The 20606-nt window shown below is 34.9% G+C and overlaps 1 protein-coding gene across 3 annotated transcripts in view; it reads right to left on the bottom strand.

The window, feature by feature from the left end:
* Nucleotides 1-20606, bottom strand: part of LOC136030151 (eukaryotic translation initiation factor 4 gamma 3-like) — a 119685-nt gene that overhangs the window by 66653 nt on the left and 32426 nt on the right. For all 3 annotated transcript variants that reach the window (XM_065708855.1, XM_065708854.1, XM_065708857.1), the window contains one exon: nt 7947-8179. In XM_065708855.1, the coding sequence (XP_065564927.1) occupies nt 7947-8179 (233 nt within the window). The remainder of the gene's footprint in view (nt 1-7946; nt 8180-20606) is intronic.

Below are 20606 nucleotides of genomic sequence, written 5' to 3' on the forward strand. Positions count from 1 at the left end.
TTAATACCTCTCTCTTTACACTACTCTTTACTGTAAATTGCTCTTTACACTAAGAGCAAGGTATTTATCTCCTCCTAAATACCTTGCTCTTAATGCTAAAGTATTTTTAGAACCCCTCATAAGCGTAATATGCTCTGTTCGTTATAAGTTTTGATGCTACCCCTTACTTTCAATTGAAAAAACTTTTTCATGTTTAATTTTTCATTGTTTTTTAATAATAATCCTAGAAAATCCTGAACCCTTTTCATTGAATTTCTCTTCTCCATGACATATTCCTCCCAGGAAAGATCTTCCCACATAGCCCCCTCCCCTGAACCCCACCACCCAAACCAAAAGAGAAATCCCCTGAAAACGTCTGTATACTTCCCAATAACCATTACTGTATGTAAACACTGGACAAAGTTTATAACTTGCGGCTCCTCCCCCAGGGACTGTGGTGGAGTAAGTCATCCCGAAAGACATAGTTATTATGGTTTTTGACTATGCAGAACAAAATGTATATCTAAAAGTTTTGTTCCGTTGACTTGGGATAACTGAGCGTTGGAAGGGGCCTAGGTGCCCTCCAATTTTTTGGTCACTTAAAAAGGGTACTAGAACTTTTCATTTACGTTACATTGATCCCTCTTGAGACATTCTAGGACCACTTAGTCGATACGATTACCCCTGGGAAAAAAAACAAATTAACACGCACCTGTGATCTGTCTTCAGGCAAAAAATACGAAATTCCACATTTTTGTAGATAGGAGCGTGAAATTTTTTCTATAGGGTTCTCTGATACGCTAAATGTGATGATGTGATTTTTTTCAAATTCTATAACTTTTAGGGGGTTTTTCCTCCTATTTTCCAAAATAAGGCAAATTTTATCAGGCTTGTAACTTTGATGACAAAGACTAAATTTAATAAAACTTATATATTTAAAATCAGCATGGAAATTCAATTCTTTTGATGCATCTTTCAGTATCAAAATTCTGTTTTTTTAGATTTTCGTTTACTTTTGAGCCGGGTTGCTCCTTACTACAGTTCGTTACCACGAACTGTTTGAAAAATTATTTGTGATAATAGTTTTTAGACTTAAAGATGCTGTGGACAAATTGTTATGAGAAGAACGGCTTGTTTTTAAAAAGGAATGTAATTTAAAATTGAAATAATTTATAATTTAAATTATAAAATACTTATAATTAAATTATATTTAATTATAAAATAATTTAAAATTAATAATTGATAATTTAAAAATGGAAGCTGAATTAATAACTGGAAAGTGTCTGAGTTATCATACTCCTTTAATCTTCAGCTCTGAGGACTAAGAGTAAACATTTGATTCATCCAATAGGAGATCTTTACCAAAGGTCTTGACTTTGTAAGGTATAACGGATAAATGTATTAAAGTGATTAGCGCTATCAAACTTTCCTAGACTTAGGTTATGCTAGCGATTTGAGTGTCATATATGAACTTGTTAGCAAAATGAATGAACTTTTAGAGGGTTTGAGGGCCACATTCCAACTGAATGAGCATGTTTAATAAGTAAACGACTAGTTCGGAAGTTTAAGGGTTCAGGGTGCTAGAATCTGTCTGAAAATCTATGATATGAGGACTAAGTGTTTTACACTAGAAATAAGTGAAGGTAAAGATGGTGGGTATCGAGAAGATCAGGTGGACGGCCTTACTTACTTTTGTAGTATTATTAGCAAAGATAGTAGATGCTGTGAATATGCTAAAAAAAAGAATACCCAAAGTTCAGGATGTTTTTTCACATTTGAAAAAAAGTTTGGAAAGTAGGAAAATAAAACAGCGAACCAATATAATAAAAGAAATATACGATGATGACACTGGATAAAAATGGTTCTGAAATAAGGCTACTCCAAAAGACAGAAGAGGATGTATCACATGCATTTCAGAGGCATTGTCTGTGGGTTCTTTTGAGTGCCTTTGGACCGATTGTATCTTAAACAGCAAGCTGTTGGAGAAATGTGGTTCTATTCACCTTTCTAGGGCTATAATAACAGAAAGTCTTATATAATAAAGATTAATTCTTTGAATGAAGGATGATAGGGTACCAATTTTTCAGCTAACCATCGAGAATCAACCGAAAAGAAGGTCCTACCTGAATTGGGAAGAAAGAGATTGTAAGGAAGGATTTGCGAGAAATCAGAACTCATAGGAATGATGTAAGGAGGGATGTGTTGAATAGATTGGAACGGAGAAGGATTGCATGTAACAGTCTTTGACTCAGGTGGCTTGGTGCTGGTGAAAGTTTTTAGTAGGAGTAGTAGTAGAAACAGTTCGCTTCTGTCCGTTTTTATTTCAATATAGATCTTTACTATTCTTCCCCAAGACTTTTTCGAAAAATCTGTGCCTTAACATTTAATTTATAATCGTTCTTTTAGCTGACATAGTATTTTTACTGGTTAATGATAGAAAAATTATTGTTTTTTTCTACTGAATAATGAAGGTTGTACCTACCTATTCAGATTTTAGAAAAAAATAAAATATCCAGTCAAGATTTAAGAATAAAAATAAATTTGTGCAACAAACTTTAATAAAAGCCTTAAAATAGATTTCTCACTGTCACTGAGTGGGTTTTCTAAGACAATCCTAACTTCCATCTTATGACAACATTCAATGAAGACAAATATTGATCAAATATTGATCGTTCCATTTTGTTGTGAATGCTTGTGTTTTTTTCAACACAAGTGTTTTGAGGTAATCTATTAAAGAGAGTTAAAATATGACTTAAAATACTGTTAATATGACTGTTAAAATACCAAAAAAAAGCTAAAATATGACCCCTAATAAAAATAAAAAATAAAATAAGGCCTCAATTAAAAAGAGAACCTGTATATTTTAACTCAATTTCAACACCACAGCTGTTCTCAAGACCTAACAAACATAGTATTTTAACTGTTTGGATACACATAATGCACCTGATTTACCTCTGCCCCAGCCCACAGTTCAAAACATAAAGTCTCCAAGATACTGGCAAAAGCTTTGACTATTTTGACCATAATCATATCTCTAAATTTTTTCAGATGTCTTGGAAATTGCTGTTTGGAGGGGGCAAAGGAGGGCTACAGAAGGGGTCATGGCGCTATCAACGCTAAAAAAGTGCAATAAATATCATTCTTAAATTCCAAAGACCCATCTTTCTTCCAAAAATAATACAGATACGGTATTTTGATAGTCTGAATCCACGTCATGTTTTTTTTATTTAGCTCAATACTTAACCTTGCACAATTTTTAAGTTCCATAGAGTATCATCGCTGAAAATATCATTTTCAACATGATTGTACAAAATAATGGTTTTACCCCCTCTTCCCCAACACTAAATTCTTATTTTCCTTCCCTTCTGCTTTGTTCAGTTGCACCTGAAAGGTTTGATTCCTTCTCCCAAGCCGGTCTCAACCTTCTCCCAATCCGTTGCAAACATTCCTGACACGGTATATAAATGACACAAACGAAAACGGTGTCATTTGATTCACTTGTCCCCTCCCCCTGTTCCTTAGTCATAATTTTAAATCCTCTAGGCTTCAAAATACTCACTTTAAGTTCCATCTTGATACTTTCAAAATTTAATATCCTACAGGTCCCTCTACCTGCGAATACTGCTCAAGTTTTCTATTACTCCTTCAAAGTTTCTTTTAATTTAGTAAGGCACATGTCTCGGCTCCAAAGTTAAACTTGGGGAACCAGCTTCAGCCTCCCCGACGCCTAGTATTTCGGGGCAGACGTTAACTTACAATTATTTTTCTGGTATTTGACTTTTTTATATATTTTTAAACTTTTATAATATAAGTTTCCCAACCTCCCATAATATGAGGCCTGATTTGTATTTACTAGAACGATTTTCCTCGATGCGTGTTTTACTCTCTTCATTCCTACTTGAACTTTCTGAAAGTAATGATTCTTGCATTCTTTCTACTTTTTTAATTTCAGTTTTTAATGATATTATCTTATTCTAAATCTTATTTAATTTTTATATGCGCTTAGCCAAGGACAGTCCCTGGATATAGAACACAAATATTCATTTAACATTGAGAAAAAGTTCATATATATATATATATATATATATATATATATATATATATATATATATATATATATATATATATATATATATATATATATATATTTATAGCTGACTTGTTTTTAAGTCAACTAGAATATAAATATATGATGGATAAGAATAATCCAAATAATTTAAAACATGTTTTGTCAAATAATAAAAGATATTTAGATGATATTTTGGTCTTAAATTGTAATGATTTCATTGATATTTCTAAAAATATTTATCCATCAGAGCTTACTCTTGAACCTAGCCATGGCACTGGTCTTGAAGATCATTTCTTAGATTTAAATATTAATATTTCTGATAATAATAAATTAAGTTTTAAAATGTATAATAAAACGGATGATTTTGATTTTGAAGTGATTAGTTTCCCATTCCCTGAAAGTAATATACACTCAAATATCACATATTCGGCGTTTTTCTTACAATTCCTTCGTTATGCAAGGATTTGTAGTAATTATATTGATTTTAAAAAAAGATGTAAAATCTTAAGCCAAAAATTGATATTAAGAGGTTTTTCTGCAAATAAATTAACTTGGCAATTTAAAAAATCTAGTTTTCATTATAATGAACTTTTAAATAAATACCAAAAGAATTATCTTGAAATACTTAAAGAAATTTTCAGCTAGTTTCGGAGGTTCGGGAAATGTTGATGCAGCGCCATTTATTTTGAATTCTGTTTCTCATAGTGGATTTTTTATATATTTTTTTTTTATTTATTTATTTTTTTTTTTAAATAGCCCAATGGTTAATTTTGAATTCTATAATTGTTTAGTTCATTCAGGTTTTTGAAAAGAGTTCATATTTGTGATCTGGTATAATTTATCATATTTAGTTTACCTATTGCTGCTAAATAGAGGAATATATTAACAGGATAAGCTTGATTTGGTGTTACTTGGTTGTTCTACATTCGCTGTTTTTTTTTTCATAGGCATGTATTTTGGGGGTGGTACCTGACACGGGGATGCCATGGATATTCTGTGGTAGGCACAACACTTGAATGGGTAGAGAATGTAAAGTGCCGAAAGCCTATAGGCAAGTGTATTCTCCTGACTAGCCCTTGTGTTGGGTTGTTACCTCTGAATTATTTGTCTTAACTGTTTTTATTGCTTGGTAGATGACGACTTATACTTATTGATGACATGACTGCCTGTCCATGGATTATTCTTTATGGTTGATTGTGTATGGTTATGCTGTTTGACCTATGTGATTGTATGGATGAGTAGGGTTAAGACCTCGTTCAAGTGCTGGTCTATATTAATCACTAATTTAGGAAAACAGACTTCCTTTTCTCCTTCTGTCTCTTTTTTTTTTGTCTCAATGTGTTTGTGCTGTTGCATTGGTTTTTTCTCTCTTCGTAATATATATATCTATCTATATAAAAATAAGTTGTCTGTCTGTGGATGGATGGATGGATGTGTCAGGTGACGTCACCTGAAAAAACTGGATTAGGTGACGTCAAAACTGAAAAAACTAAAAAAAGGCAAAAACTACAAAAAAAACTAAAAACTAATAAAAAAAATAAAAAAGCTAAAAAACTAAAAAAACTATAAAGGTAAAAACCAATAAAAAACTAAAAAAAAAACTGAAAAAACTAAAAAAAGGCAAAAACTACAAAAAAAAACTAAAAACTAATAAAAAAAGTAAAAAAGCTAAAAAACTAAAAAAACTAAAAAAAACTAAAAAAAGGTAAAAAACTAAAAAAAATAAAAAATAAAAAAAAACTAAAAAAAAGGAAAAAACTGAAAAATAAGCTAAAATAAAGGTAAAAACCAATAAAAAACTAAAAAAAAAGGAAAAAACTAATAAATGACGACACTCAAAGAGAAAGCGACCAGGACAAAAGGAATGTTCGATTAGCAATCAACAAAGCACCGGGACACAGGGAGTATAAATGACGACCAGGACATAAGTAAAAAAAAAAAAAATATCTATATATATAAAAATAAGTTGTCTGTGGATCTGTGGATCGTGGATCAGGTGACGTCACCTGAAAAAACTGGATCAGGTGACGTCAAAACTGAAAAAACTAAAAAAAGGCAAAAACTACAAAAAAAACTAAAAACTAATAAAAAAGCTAAAAAACTAAAAAAACTAAAAAAAAGGCAAAAACTACAAAAAAACTAAAAACTAATAAAAAAAATAAAAAAGCTAAAAAACTAAAAAAACTAAAAAAAGGTAAAAAACTAAAAAAACTAAAAACTAAAAAAAAACTAAAAAAGGTAAAAACTAAAAGAACTAAAAAAGAAAAAAATAAATGACGACACTCAAAGAGAAAGCGACCAGGACAAAAGGAATGTTCGATTAGCAATCAACAAAGCACCGGGACACAGGGAGTATAAATGACGACCAAGACACAAGTAAAAAAAAAATTAACAAAACTAAAAAGAAGGTAAAAACTACAAAAAAACTAAAAAGAAAAAAAAAACTAAAAACTAATAAAAAAACTAAAAAATCTAAAAATCTAAATAAACTAAAAAAGAAAAAAAAAGGAAAAAAATAAAGGAGAAAAACAAAACTAAAAAACGAATGTATATACAGACCGGTACACCGGGATACAAATGACGACCGGGACACAGGGAATATAAATAACGACCGGGACACAGGGACACAACTACAACGAGGACACCGGGGGAAACAGGGGGATATAAATGACGACCGGGACAAAAAACTAAAAAGAAATAAAAACTAAAAACTAAAAAAAAAAACTAAAAAATCTAAAAATCTAAATAAGCTAAAAAAGAAAAAAAAAGGAAAAAAATAAAGGAGAAAAACAAAACTAAAAAACGAATGTATATACAGACCGGGACACCGGGATACAAATGATGACCGGGACCCGGGACACAGGGAATATAAATGACGACCGGGACACAGGGACACAACTACAACGGGGACACCGGGGGAAACAGGGGGATAACCTGACAATCTATTTATATGCAAAGACAATGGGACAGCAAAGAATGTTGTATATTCGCAAGTTTTACGTAGTTAAAACCATATATATATATATATCTATATTCACAGGTGGGACATAGGGACACAACTACAATGGCGCGTAACTATTATGGCGCGTAACGACTTACGCGCGCGGGGGGGCTTGGGGGGGGGCGCGAAGCGCCCCCACCAACTAGGTGTTGGGGTGGCGCGAAGCGCCACCCCAACAGCTAGTATATATATATATATATATATATATATATATATATATATATATATATATATATATATATACAGACTTTTTCGGCCTAAGAAGTATGGCTTCCCTGTCATCTTTGACAACTGGCTACCGAATACTTTCACTCCTGCGTGATTACTTTATGACTTTGAGCCAATCAGTAGTTGCTTGAAGCGTCCAAGAGGAAAGCTCAATTTCCGATGGAGCGATGGTCTCGGGAATTTCCTGGACCAAGCCTTCGCTACAGACCATCCCACGTGGTGAAGGTCGACGACACTCTCAACACCAAGCTGACACGATGATTAAGCAAGTAAAAAAATAAATAAAATCTAAATCAGTGTTAGCTCTGACTATTTTTAAGAGTACAGTTAATGATGCCTCGTCTAGTTACTATTCAATAGTTTAAATTCAAAGAATATATTTGTATATAATAATTTTGGCTTCTCTCTCGTCGACATAAAGGTCCAACAATTTTCTACACAGTATATTCTACCTCTTGGCGTTATTTTTACGACATTTGGCATTTAGCATTATTTGTATTTATGGCATTTGGCATTATTTAGGATAGGTTACTGAAATTTATTTGACTTTCACAGTTATAATTTTTTTATAAGCCAATATCGTTTGTTATGATTTTTGTTTAAATTAACATAGTCTATAACATATTGCACTAAAATTTTTCAAGTGGATAGGAAACAAGCCCTACTTACTTGACAGAAAAGAATCTTTGTCTTTAGTCGTTGCAGATAAATGACCCTGCACTGGTTTTAAGTCTTCGTTCAAAGAATCTTCAACTTCCGCCACTAGTTCTGCAGCACCCTCATTTTTCTCCGGAGACCTTTCCGGAGAAAACTTCATCGAAATCGTTTCTTTTTCTTCTAAAACTTGCTGTAAGTCCCAATATTTTTTGTTCAGCTTTGAAATTTCTTCCGTGTGTTTGGAACTGAAAGATGGAGGGCTATAAATGTTTTTATTTCATCATTATTTTACAGTCGTAAGTAAACTGAGGATATAAGTAGAAGACAAAAGAAATATCTGAATTAGACGAAAAAACCACCCGAGGATTAACCATATGTAACTACCGAAAATGAATTATATTACAAATGTTTTTTTTTCATGATTTAAGCGTTTAAAAATAAAAATAAGAATTACAATGAAATAAAATCTTAAGTTGTTCAATTTTCAGCAATTATTATCATTAAATGCTGTTTGAAGTGACTTTTTGCTTGGTTTAGTGATGGTTGTTTTAAATTTCAATTATTTTAAGAATTCATTTTTGCTGGGATTAGGGTTTAACGTAGCTTTTTTGTTTTCATTAAATTTGCCTTTTTGGATAATATTTTAAACTCATTTCTGTCCGTTTTTTAGCAGACGTAATTTTATTATTGGGTATTCCTTGTAATATTAGCTAAGAAATAAGAAGGCTTACGTTATCCGGTTACGGGTAACATGTTGGAATCTAACTTACATTATCTACAAAATTTGAATATCCAGTAAAAATGTTAGATTAGCCATAGTTTTTTACAACATGCTTTTAATGGCATTTTTTTATAAAATTTGAAGTGGAGGGACAGATTTTATCGATTTTGTAGAAAATCTGCATAGTTTTTAGTTTCACATAGGTTTGAAATCACCTTGACTTTCAAACCTATGAAAATACCATTGAAAATACGACTGTCTTAATTTACAATTTATTGAACTAATATTTTAGTAGAATGTTACAATGTTAAAATTACAAGTGTGTTACAATACTGCCGTAAATGTTTGTTTAAATAATGCATATCAAGGGTCATTTATAAAAATAAGCCATGTTTTTGTTTTATTATAAGAAACTTGTCGCGAATCAATAAAGCCGAATTTGCTTCCTCCATTTTTATCTTAATGACGGCGTCATATGCCTTGGCACCACCGCCTGTGTACTCGATTTGTATCCATATAAAAATCTATAAAACTAAAGCACCTCTACAAAGTTTGTTCCCCTTATCAATTTCCCCTTTATCCAAGGCAGTTGGAAGAAACCACTGATTTTTGTCCTCTTTTTGGCCTCATTTTCAGAAGAGGAGCCTCACCCAGAAAATTATATTCGTGCACACTACGACATCAATGACCCATGGAATGAAACTTACAAATTTTTTCAGAAGAAATAATTGAAATGACCCCTGTTTGGGGGTAGTTTTAGCCACTTACAAAAGACATTTCTGGATCACCTTAGGGACCTTTTGCCACCAATCAAAATTGATTTTTACATCAGGTTTCCCTATGTCCCACAACTTAGCTGAAGAACCCTCTTGTTTGCATGCCAATTTCTGTCACTTCTTTTATTCAAAGAATCGGCCAAAAATAGACAGGTGTACGATTTAGGCCGTTCACCAAAACTTTTTTAGCTTTTTCTGGAGGAGCCAAAGATTTTTTTTCCTTTTTTCCCTTTTTATAGATTGTTTTCCTTTTCTTTGGAAGCCTCTTGAACCATGGATTTAAGAATATTAGTGTAGAGTCAAAACATAAAGATTTGGCACAGTTTGGACTCAAAGTTTTGTATAAACCGTACTTTTTGACCAACGGAATCCCAACTGAAGGTTTCAAATTGACGATGGAAAAAAGAATTTTTGATGCATTTTGGTGTGTCCTAAAATCCTTCTTCGTCACAATAAAATGCTCAACCCCTTAGACCAGGCAACGGTTCTTGAAAGTTTGAGCAATCGGGAAAAAAACTATTGAACTGTATTCAGTCACTTATATGGGTGGGGGGCACACCAGCTAAAAAATACATTTTACACTCTATTTAAGCCCTATTTTCGAAAAACCCTAATTTTTCCTCTGAGCATGGAGGCCCTATGGCTCAATATGGCTCAAGGACTCGAGTTGATAAGTTTTATGCCAACTGAAAAAAAACATGGCACTTTTTTTAGCTCCGTTTCAAGGGTAACCCACCCTAAAACTAGAATTATTTTCTAAATTAGAGCTTGTGGACCAAGGGACTTACAGTTTTGGTTTTTAAGCATTTCAGAAAAGAAAATTCTCGGCCCTTTTTTGGGCTATGTTTTCAGGATAACAATATTTTTTTTCCTTATTGATTTTTGTCTCTTACACCAAGGACTACAGCATTGAGCTTTTAAGTCGATCACAAAAATCCGAACCTCCGGCCCTAATTTTATAAGGAGCAGGCCCTCAAACAATTGTCATTGTGAGCCAAGTCCTGCTTGGCCAAAAAACTTGCGTCTGCAGGATTCATACTATCACGAAAAAAAATTGTGTGCCATTTCCTGAGCTCTTAACACTCAACCCTTCCTAACAAATTGTGCGACCCCCTTAGCCCAAAAAACTATCCCTGAAACTTTTAAGCCAATTGGGTTTCCGAGATTAAATGCCACCCCCCTTCTTTCGTCTGCTACAACAAATTTGTATTAAAAATTGGAAATTAGCATAAATTATGACAATTATCCTACGAACTCTAGACTTAAGTCATTCTTGAAAGGTGTATATATTGAAATTTCTGACTACTCTGGGAAAACCGGTCATTCCAAAATTTGTATCAGATGTCTTGGTAGCTTATACGGGAGAGGTTCAGTAGCAAACAAGGTTACGAGAAGGTCTCATTGCTGAAAACTCATTGTCAACCCTTAAATAAGGTAAAAAAATCTATCGAATGAATCCCTCCCAAGTTTCTAAAGCCAGCCGTCTTTGAAATAGAAGGATGAAGGGGGGGGTCACAAACTGAATATAAACCGGTCGTTACTAAGGTAATACTGAATGTTTGCCTTCGGATGACAAATGACCTGTATTTGTTTGACTTCATTGATAAAATTTCATTCACTGGATGTTAAGCCTTTTTATAATGATAATGAAATTCTTAAGAACCTGAAACCCATAAATCCATGATGAACATATAGCTCCAAGAATTTTTGAACACAGAAAGTTTTGAAAAAAAGCTCTTATTAGCCAAATTAATCTGAAACACGAAGAAAAAAGTCAATCAATACAAATAAAATAAAAGCAAAAATAATAGTTCAAACTTAAAACGACCATAAATTATCCTCATTTAAAAGACAGGCGGAGCCATCTTGGCCGAGTGGGTTGGTGCGCTGCATTCGGGATCCCTTGTCTAAGAGGACGCGGGTTCGAATCCCAGTGTACCCAATTCTTCAGTTTGGGACGGGGGTCAGTGGCATAACTCGGTAAGCTTAGCCAGAGTCAATCCAGCTCTAAATGGGTACCTGGAGAAATCTGGGGAAGGTAAACAGGAAGGGTGTGCGAAATCACAGTCTGGCTGTCCCCCAACCCCCCATTGCACTTCCTGGCTTAAGGCCCAAGAAACGGAGATCAGCACCGCCGGTACGGACTGTAAAGTCTAATGCCGTATCCTTTACCTTTACCTTTATTTTCAATTTAAAACAGCCTAATTTAAAATTCAACATCAATTTGGCTCACGATTACCACCTGAAAGTTCCAACTCAATCCCTCCAACCACGCCTCAGATAATGCAGATAAGTTAATAATGACGAAGACCACACTGCCTTTCCATAATATAACAACAAAAGCGAGAATAATGAGGACTTTTTTCCCCAAGACAGTGAATCAACAAAACCTATTTGAATATTTCGGCCCTATATCTAAGGGCCGTCTTCAGCAAAGAAAAAATAAAAAACAATAAAACACTTACAATAAAAATTCTCAGTTATAAATACATTTTTTTAAAAATAGCCTTGGCATCATTACTTCTTAACGAAAAGTTCAGCCAAGACTGTCTGATAAAAGCTAACATTTTGCAAGATAAAAAAGTTCATTCATTTCACTAACTGTATTTATTAAAAATTGGAAGGATTTCTTATTGCGATATTTGCCTTCTCTGCAGCTTGCAAAATGTTAGCTTTTATCAGACAGTCTTGGCTGAACTTTTCGTTAAGAAGTAATGATGCCGATAAGTTATTTTGATATCTCAGGTATACAGTGTTTTTCAGTTTACATGACAATTCATCGGAATAGGTTTTAATTCTACATACTTGATAGTGCTAAGAGTTTCATAAGGCTTGGAGGCAAAATCCTTTAACCCTTCCCTCTAACTAACTCCATCTAAGAAAAGACCAAATTCAAAGCTCACTCCCCCCCCCCTTCCCAGAGAAAAATCATGAGAATTTCAACTCTATCCTCCCAGTCACTTGAGATTTTGAACATCAGCTGTTTTGACAACCTGAAATCGCATATTGTCTTTTAATTTATCTTGCTACTTCAAGATTATGATCGATTTATTCTTGAAGCTGTTGTGAGACTTATAACATTATAAGTTTTTAATGGTTACTAGTGGGAAAACATCCAGGTAGATTAAATGCAAAACATCTTCAGTCCCCAGTGGCGTCGTTTTGGGGGGCAGTTGTCTCCAATAATTTCGGGAAAAAAATATTATATAGGCCATCTCCTTTGAACCTCCTGACGAGGACCTCTCTTGCCACCAAACAATAAGATACTGGAACTACGCCTCCGTTATTCTCTCCTTCTTTCTCTTTTCACCCCCCCCCCCCAAGTCATACATCAGGTTCCAATTGAACCCCTTACGAACAACAAAAGTTTCAATTTGATCCCCAGTCCCATCCTAAGATGTTACATATGCGCTACATCAATAGTCTGACAACAAAATACTGTCTTTACAAACAGTTCGTGGGAGTGAACTGTAGTAAGGAGCGACCTGGCTCAATAGTAACCAAAACTCTGAAAAATGGAATTTTGATACCAATATTTACATCAAAAGAACTGCATTTTAATGCTGATTTTAAATATATAAGTTTCATCAAGATCAGTTATACCCATCAAAAGTTACGAGCCTGAGAAGATTTTCCTCATTTTAGAAAATAGGGAGAAACACACTCTAGAAGTCATACACTCTTAACGACAATCACACCATCAGATTCAGCGTATCAGAGAACCTTATTGTAGAAGTTACAATCTCCTATCTACAAAAATGTGGAATTTTGCATTTTTTGCCAGAACAAAGATCACGAATGCTTGTTTATTTGTTTTTTTTGTTTTTTTCCCAGGGGTGAGGGTATTGATTGAGTGGTCCTAGAATGTTGTGAGAGGACTTATTCTAACGACAATTAAAAGTTATAGTGCCCTTCAAAAAATTGGAGGGCACCTAGGCCCCTTCCAACGCTCATTTGGTCCCAAAAGTAATCGGATCACAATTTTAAGATAGCCATTTTATTCACCATAGTCGAAAAAATAGTTATGTCTTTAGGGACGATTTACTCCCCCGGAGTCCCAGTGGAAGGGGCTACAAGTTACAAACTTTGACCTGTGTTTACATATAGTAATAGCTAAAGGGAAGTGTACAGGCGTTTCCAGGGGGATTTTTTGGTTTAGGGGGGAGAGTTGAGGGAGGAGGGTTGCGTGGGAGGGTATTTCAATGGAGATACTTCTCATGGGGGAAGAGAATTTCAATGAAGGGGATGCAGTATTTTCTAGCCTTATTTGAAAAAGCAATGGAAAAATAAATATGAAAAGTTTTTTCTACTAAAAGTAGGCTAAGGAGCAGCATTAAAACTGCTAGCCTTAGCCAAAACTAGGCTAAGGAATTGGGACAAAATCCACGCTTTAGTGTAAAGAGCGAGGTATCGACAAGGGTTGAATCCCCTCATATATGTAATAAAAACATATCATCACAGAAGGTTGTTACGTAAGATAATTCGTAAGTTACGTATGTTTTTTACCAACGAAAACGTTTGCAAAAAATTAAAAGCTCTAGTTGCTTTTTAAGCAATTAAAAACTTTGAGGGCAACTAGGCCTCCTCCTTCGCTCCTTTTTACTCAAAATCTTCCGATTAATTGCAATTAATTAATATGCAAAATTCGTTTTAATTATTTATGAGGGGAGAGATAAGATCAAAACATGCATTAATTCAAAAAAGTCCTGAAATTAAATAAAAAAACGCGTTTTTTAAGTGAAAGTAAGGAACAACATTAAGACTTAAAAAGCCCTTTTCATATACGAAGCACTTTTTGTTCGTTTTAGGTTTTAATGTTGCTCCTTACTTTCACTTAAAAAAACTTGCTTTTTTTATTTAATAAAATATCCAAGGACGAATATATTTGTTCTGCTGGACACAATCCCATAGCGACGTAGTTTAAAAATGTTTTGTCCGATGTGGCAGTGTTTTTCCTGTTGTGAAAACTGACGGAACGCTAGACTGAATTTAAAAAACAGCTCTATCAGCTGTTCATTGATTTTTGACAGGTTTTTGACCCCATATCCCGACCCCCCATCCGGGTTTTTGACCCCCATCCGGAATCCTCTAGGAATGCATCCTATCCCAGCCTCTGTTCAACCTGTTCTTGCATGTCATTCTCTCCCTGACACTACTGGGCATGGAGCAAGAACAGAAGATACCCTGCTTGACAAACTAGTGTACACTGAAGATACCAAAAAGCTAGTTCAGACTAGGTGAGTCTGGGTGAGGGGGGTTCACCGCAACCCCACTCACCCATTCCTCTCTAAATCGCGTATAAGTCCAATGTCTCTTTCTTTTAATTTTAATATCTGTCTTATAATATCATTTTTGTTTATTATAATTGGGATACAACAAAGACGACTTCCTTATTAATTTATCTAGTAGTTTTTGTTTGTTTTAAATTTGAGTTGGATATTAATTTCATTTTCTGTGAACCATAAGTTTATTTTGGTTTTATTTTTATTCAGTTGTTTCTTTTAACGTTTAGTTTATTGTTCATTATTATGTCTGTAATCTTTTTACGTTGCTAAAGACATATTTTTGCTCTTTACTTTTCTTAAGAAAATTTTTTTTCAAACTTAATTAATACAAAAGATCCAACAAAACAATTCTGTTTCTATGTCACTTATTTATAAAGGTTTTTGTACTCTTAAGGATCAAACTATAGCAGAATTACTCTATGAACTAGACCAAATATTGTCATCACGTACAGATGGATATGATTCTGCGTGAACCCTACCCCCAAGAGGCAATTATATTCCAGAGAATAACTTCTCTCAAGGTCAGTGGAGATAGAAGCTATCCCGGTAGTTGATAGTATTAGTAGCAAAATTAATTAAGTTACTAATTAGTATTAATCTGAGGTATTCATTATTCAGTGAGTGATTAAATAAATTAAATATCATGGCCCCCCTCCCTTCTCTGTGTTATAATTAGTACCGTTTTGGTTATATCGATCTTCCCAGGCCCAATTGCCAATTCCCAGGAATTTTTGAGAAATGCATTGAAAACATAAAGTTCCTGGTGAAAATTACAATTTAATTTGTATTTATTTCAAGTTCGGCACAAACGAACTATGAATTTGCAAATGTTTATGAACTTTTCCCATTTCATTCACCAATTGGTGACATACTTTCCAAAACTTAGTTGTTTAATTTCTAAGAGGATGCAAATTGGACTGTTTTATATAGTTTTGGAAAGGCAATTCAGGGTATCCCCTAATATTCATTTTTATAGCCATTTGACAGTATAATGATTTTTTTTAATAGTTTATACAGATGATCATAGATGGCACCGACCAAGGGGAACCTAGTCCATGGAGGTCCTTTATAGGAACTAGGGCCACCTCGCCGGAGGCAATAAATACAGGTAAAGGAGGAAGAAAGCCCTTCAAATATACACTCAACAGGGCCCAAAGGCATGTCCACACGCCCCATGAGTTACAAATTCTCTCCCAGTAATGGGTTGGACTGCATGTTTACGCAGAACACCATCTTGGGAGGATCCTCTATAGGAGGACAACTGTGGCAGCAATTAAGATCCAGATCTATTGATAACTGCCTCTGCAAAGGGCTGCCTCAACCCTTTTGGGGTACCTACAAGACTGAAGACCTTGCAATCAAATCTATTCCCAATTGAGGGGTGGTGCCCCTTGAGGAAATTATAGCCTAATAAACGACACAACATTCGTACTGGATTGTAATTAATGTATAGTTCTTTTTGGGCCTGATCAGCTTTGACGGGTATTTTAGGGCTGAAGAACCTCTTCCTAGTTATTCCTAGCTAATTTATCTACTATACGCTGCCTCCCCGTAGTAGCATACTATTTGTATGCATGAATATGTAATGAGTCGGAAGTAATAAACTTGGGAATATCTGTGCAGGATTTCACTACTTTTTGATAGAAGAACATCATCAAGTGCTGAAAACCCTGTTGTGACCAAGGTGGGCCCAGGATGGCACAAAGCCTCCATTCATACTTGAGATCCCAGGGACTTCCTGCCTTCCGATTCTAAGCCGGCTTAAGCGCTTTGTTGTAGACTTGAGCAGATATGTTGATCCCCATCCAGTCCTAGTAGCCTGAATCATTGCTTTTCCAGAGGCGAAAAAAGTTTCAATGATTTAAAGAATATGAAAATAAGAACTTGGTATGTAACGACGATAAACGAAAATTGACCGTCCTATCGAAGTTTTCACTGACTAATTCAGAAGATTCGAACTGGACTTATTGGGAGTTTTAGAAACTCGTATCTTGGGGCTAGGAGGCATGAAATTAGGTGATATAGAATTTGTTTACTCAGGGAGGAAGGATGGGGTACATAGACAGAGAGTAGGGCTCATTATGAATAAAGAAGCTGCTATCCAGCAGTTTGAAAGGCACAAAATACCCCTGATCCTGATGTTCCTGGACTTCATTGCCGCCTTCGACTCTGTCACTCACCAGAAACTTTGGAAGATCCTAGAGAATGACGAAATGCCGTTGAAGTTTGTTGAACTGATGAAGGCATACTATGATGCGTCAGTGAGCCGAGTTAAGTCTATGGTGAAAGAATCGAAGAATTTCTGGTCGAGTTCGGAGTAAAACAAGGGTGTGTCTTCTCTCAGACACTGTTCAATTATTGCATCGATTGGGTGCTTGAAAATGCTCTATCGTCTTATTGAACTGATGAACTGATGAAGGAGCGCGTCTTATCCAGGAGCGCAGGTTGAACAAAATCTCTCACTGACTGACCTCAATTATGTGGATGATGTTGGCCTCCTTTCAGACCCTGTAGAAGCCCAAAACATGCTTGACAGCGTTGTGGCCTGGGAAGACCTGATCGGCTTGAAAGTCAGCACAGAGAAAATGAAATTCATGGCTATTAACCACGACACAGAACCATTCCCACTAACTGTCAACCAAGTTCAGCTGGAAAAAGTTAACCTTTTCACATACCTAGGCTCCCAGCTTTGTAATGACGGATGTCCCGACGCTGCTATCCAACAGAGAATACAGAAAGCGCAGACAGTCTTTGCCTCCCTTTGGAAACCCTTATTGAATAGCCGAGAAATCAGTGTCCGAAAGAAAGTTCGAGTTTACATGGCATTAGTCCACACCGTTGTCCTTTACGGGTGCGAAACATGGTCGGTAAAACTACAGCAAGAGAATACACTTAAGATGTTTGAGCATATTTGTCAGCAAAGAATTCTCAGAGTACAGCTACGTGACCGTATTTCCAACGCGAAAATACGTCGAATGTGCAAGATTCATAGAGGTGTTGTGCTCACTATTAAAGAACGCTGTTTGAAATGGTTGGGCCATGTATTAAGGAAAACGCAACAGTACCTGCCTTGCCAAATACTCCTAATTGAGCCTATTAACTACTGGAAGAAAGGCCAAGGAGGACAGAGGAAGAACTGGTGGAACCTGGTCAATTCAGACCTTGAACCAATTAGGTGTTTCAGAAAATTTGGTCACAGATAGTCAACACAGTGGCTCGCTTTTGCAGAGCAGCTGTCACGAGATCGAAAAATATGGTCCAAGAAGGTCTCTAAGATCATCGATACCTGGCGAGGAAGAAACACCTGATTCCCGCCGCAAGTAAAAGTACAAGTAAGTAAATCTTGCTTAGGCTGGGACGATATTATAATAGAACACTAATTGCTCACTTTATGACTAAAAAGTTCAGGGTATCATTTACAGTAGTATATGCCCCCGTTGTACCGACTGGCGGAGAAACTAGTGACTCAGATAAATTTTACTTACACTTACAGGATCCTGTAGAGAGCGTCCCCAATAGAAAGAGTCCCTGGTAGAATTATGGTGTTTTTACTAGGAGATTTTAACGTCCAAGTCAGTAGAAATAGGAACAGATGGTAGGCAAGTCTAGGTGAATTTGGTGTAGGAAAAGAAAACAGAAATGGCTACAAACTTTTGTAATTTTGTAGGTGTGACAATCCAGTTATAGCCACTACGGTGCTTGTTCATAAAATGGCCCATAAGGTGACATGGTATTCACCTGATGGTAAGACAGCAAACCTTATTGATTAGGTTATAGTAAACTGAAGGACCAATACAAGATACTAGAGCATATAAGAGTGCTGTTATTGATTTTAAAAGTAAAGATCGCCATCTGGTAGTGTCTAAGGTTAATTCAAGTTGAAATTTTGGAAGAATTGCTACATCTTGGGAGGTTATGATGTTAGTAGACTCCAGGATAAGAATGTACAAAAACTTTCAGGGCACAGTTGAAATCTAAACTTGGAGTTTTGGATGACCTTTCAGTGGTTTTATGAGTTCAGGGTGCTAGACTATGTAAAGAGGGTATGAAAACGAGGCGTCTTCAGTTCACAAGAAACAACGATAAAAACTAAAATAAACCAAAAATCAAACAAAATAAAACCACCGCCAATATTCTTGAAATAAAATTATCGCAACTGATCCTCATTGGTCATAGAAAATAATAAATTTGGTTCAATGAGAACACCAAAGCAACTGGATAAATAAGTATAAACACGAAAATGAATTAATTTTTTTTTGTTGCGAAATAATACTTTTGTTAGCTATCATTGAAGCAATTCTTCTTGGTCTGGTAGGTAATCTGGTATGTAAATTTTCTGTATCCCTATTTATTGAATGATTAGAAAACATATGTTTTTTTTTGTGTTTAAATAGTCTTTCTCGCCCAAAAAATCAAATAAAATAAAACCACCACCAATATTCTAGAAATACAATTATCGCAACTGATCCTCAATGGTCATAGAAACTAATAAATTTGGTTCAATGAGAACACCAAAGAAACTGATAAAAAAGTATAGACATGAAAGTGAAGTTGATTTTTTTTTGCAAAATAATCCTTTTGTTTGCTATCGTTGAAGCAATTCTTCTTGGTCTGGTAGGCAATCTCGTCCCCGGGTGATTTTGTAAAATCTTAATTCCCTTGCTAACTAGTAGTTTATTTTTCAAAAGAATATTATAAACTGGGTCAATATTTAAATTTTCTGAATCCCTATTTATTGAAAGATTAGCAAACATATGTTTTTGTTATTGAAATGGTCTCTCTGGCCCACTGAGAAAACTTCTATCATTAGAAATAGCCGTGGCGTCATCAAATTGTAGACAATTGTTAGGGTGAAAAAAGATATGTACTGCCAAAGCCGAAACAAAGGATTCAGAAGGCTTGATCAATTGTAAAGTTTTTTTTTTCTATTGAATTGCGATACTCAATAAATCTTTCAACAAATTACTGGTGGGCTTTACCAATATAAACTTCCCACAAAAGCAATGAATCCTAAACGTCCCACTTACTAAATTTCCCAAAGTTAGATCCTTCCCAGAATTACGGAAACTACTGAATGATGTCACTGACTGAAAACATGTACTTTTGTTATATTTCTGTTCAATTCGTTTCAGGTTCCTTCCCAAACCAGGTACATATGGTAAAGAAATGAAACTTTTTGACACCTTTAATTCTGAAGACTGTGAAACTCTAATTCCTTTACCATTATTTCTATTGCGTATGTTTTCTATTATTTTAATTTACAAGTTTAGCTGGGTAACTATTACAAATTAAAATATCTTCTAAATACAATAATTTTGAATCCATAGATTCCTGGGAACAAAATCTGAAAGCTCTCTCCACTAGTGAAATCACAACCCATCGTTTCACCGAAAAAAGGTGGGACGAATCCAAATTCACACATCTATCATTGTGCATATGCTTTTTGTATATAATGGCACTGCATTAGAGCTTTCTGTGTAGAGACTTTCTTATATTAAGTCTTATATAAGAAAGCCTGTGCGTAGAGCTTATGTATATAATGGCTCTGTATTAAGGCTTTCTGTATACAGGCTTTCTTATGTGAAGTTTTATATTGGCAATGAAAAAAGGTGGCACGAATAAATATTCACATATCTATCATTGTGCGAAGGCTTTCTGTATATAATGGCTCTGTGTTAAGGCTTTCTGTAAACAGCTTTTCTTTTGGGAAGTTTTATATCGGTAGAACTCACCAGCACTTTTTGTAAGGATTTATGTGGCATCGCAACTCAATAGAAAAAAAAACCTCTACAATTGAGCAAGCCTCCTGTTTCGGCTATGGCAGAACATATCTTTTTTCAACCTAACAATTTTGCACAATTTGATGAGGCCATGGCTATTTCTAATAATA

The sequence above is a fragment of the Artemia franciscana genome, chromosome 8 (assembly GCF_032884065.1).
Source record: "Artemia franciscana chromosome 8, ASM3288406v1, whole genome shotgun sequence".
In the NCBI taxonomy this organism is placed as follows: Eukaryota; Metazoa; Arthropoda; class Branchiopoda; order Anostraca; family Artemiidae; genus Artemia; species Artemia franciscana.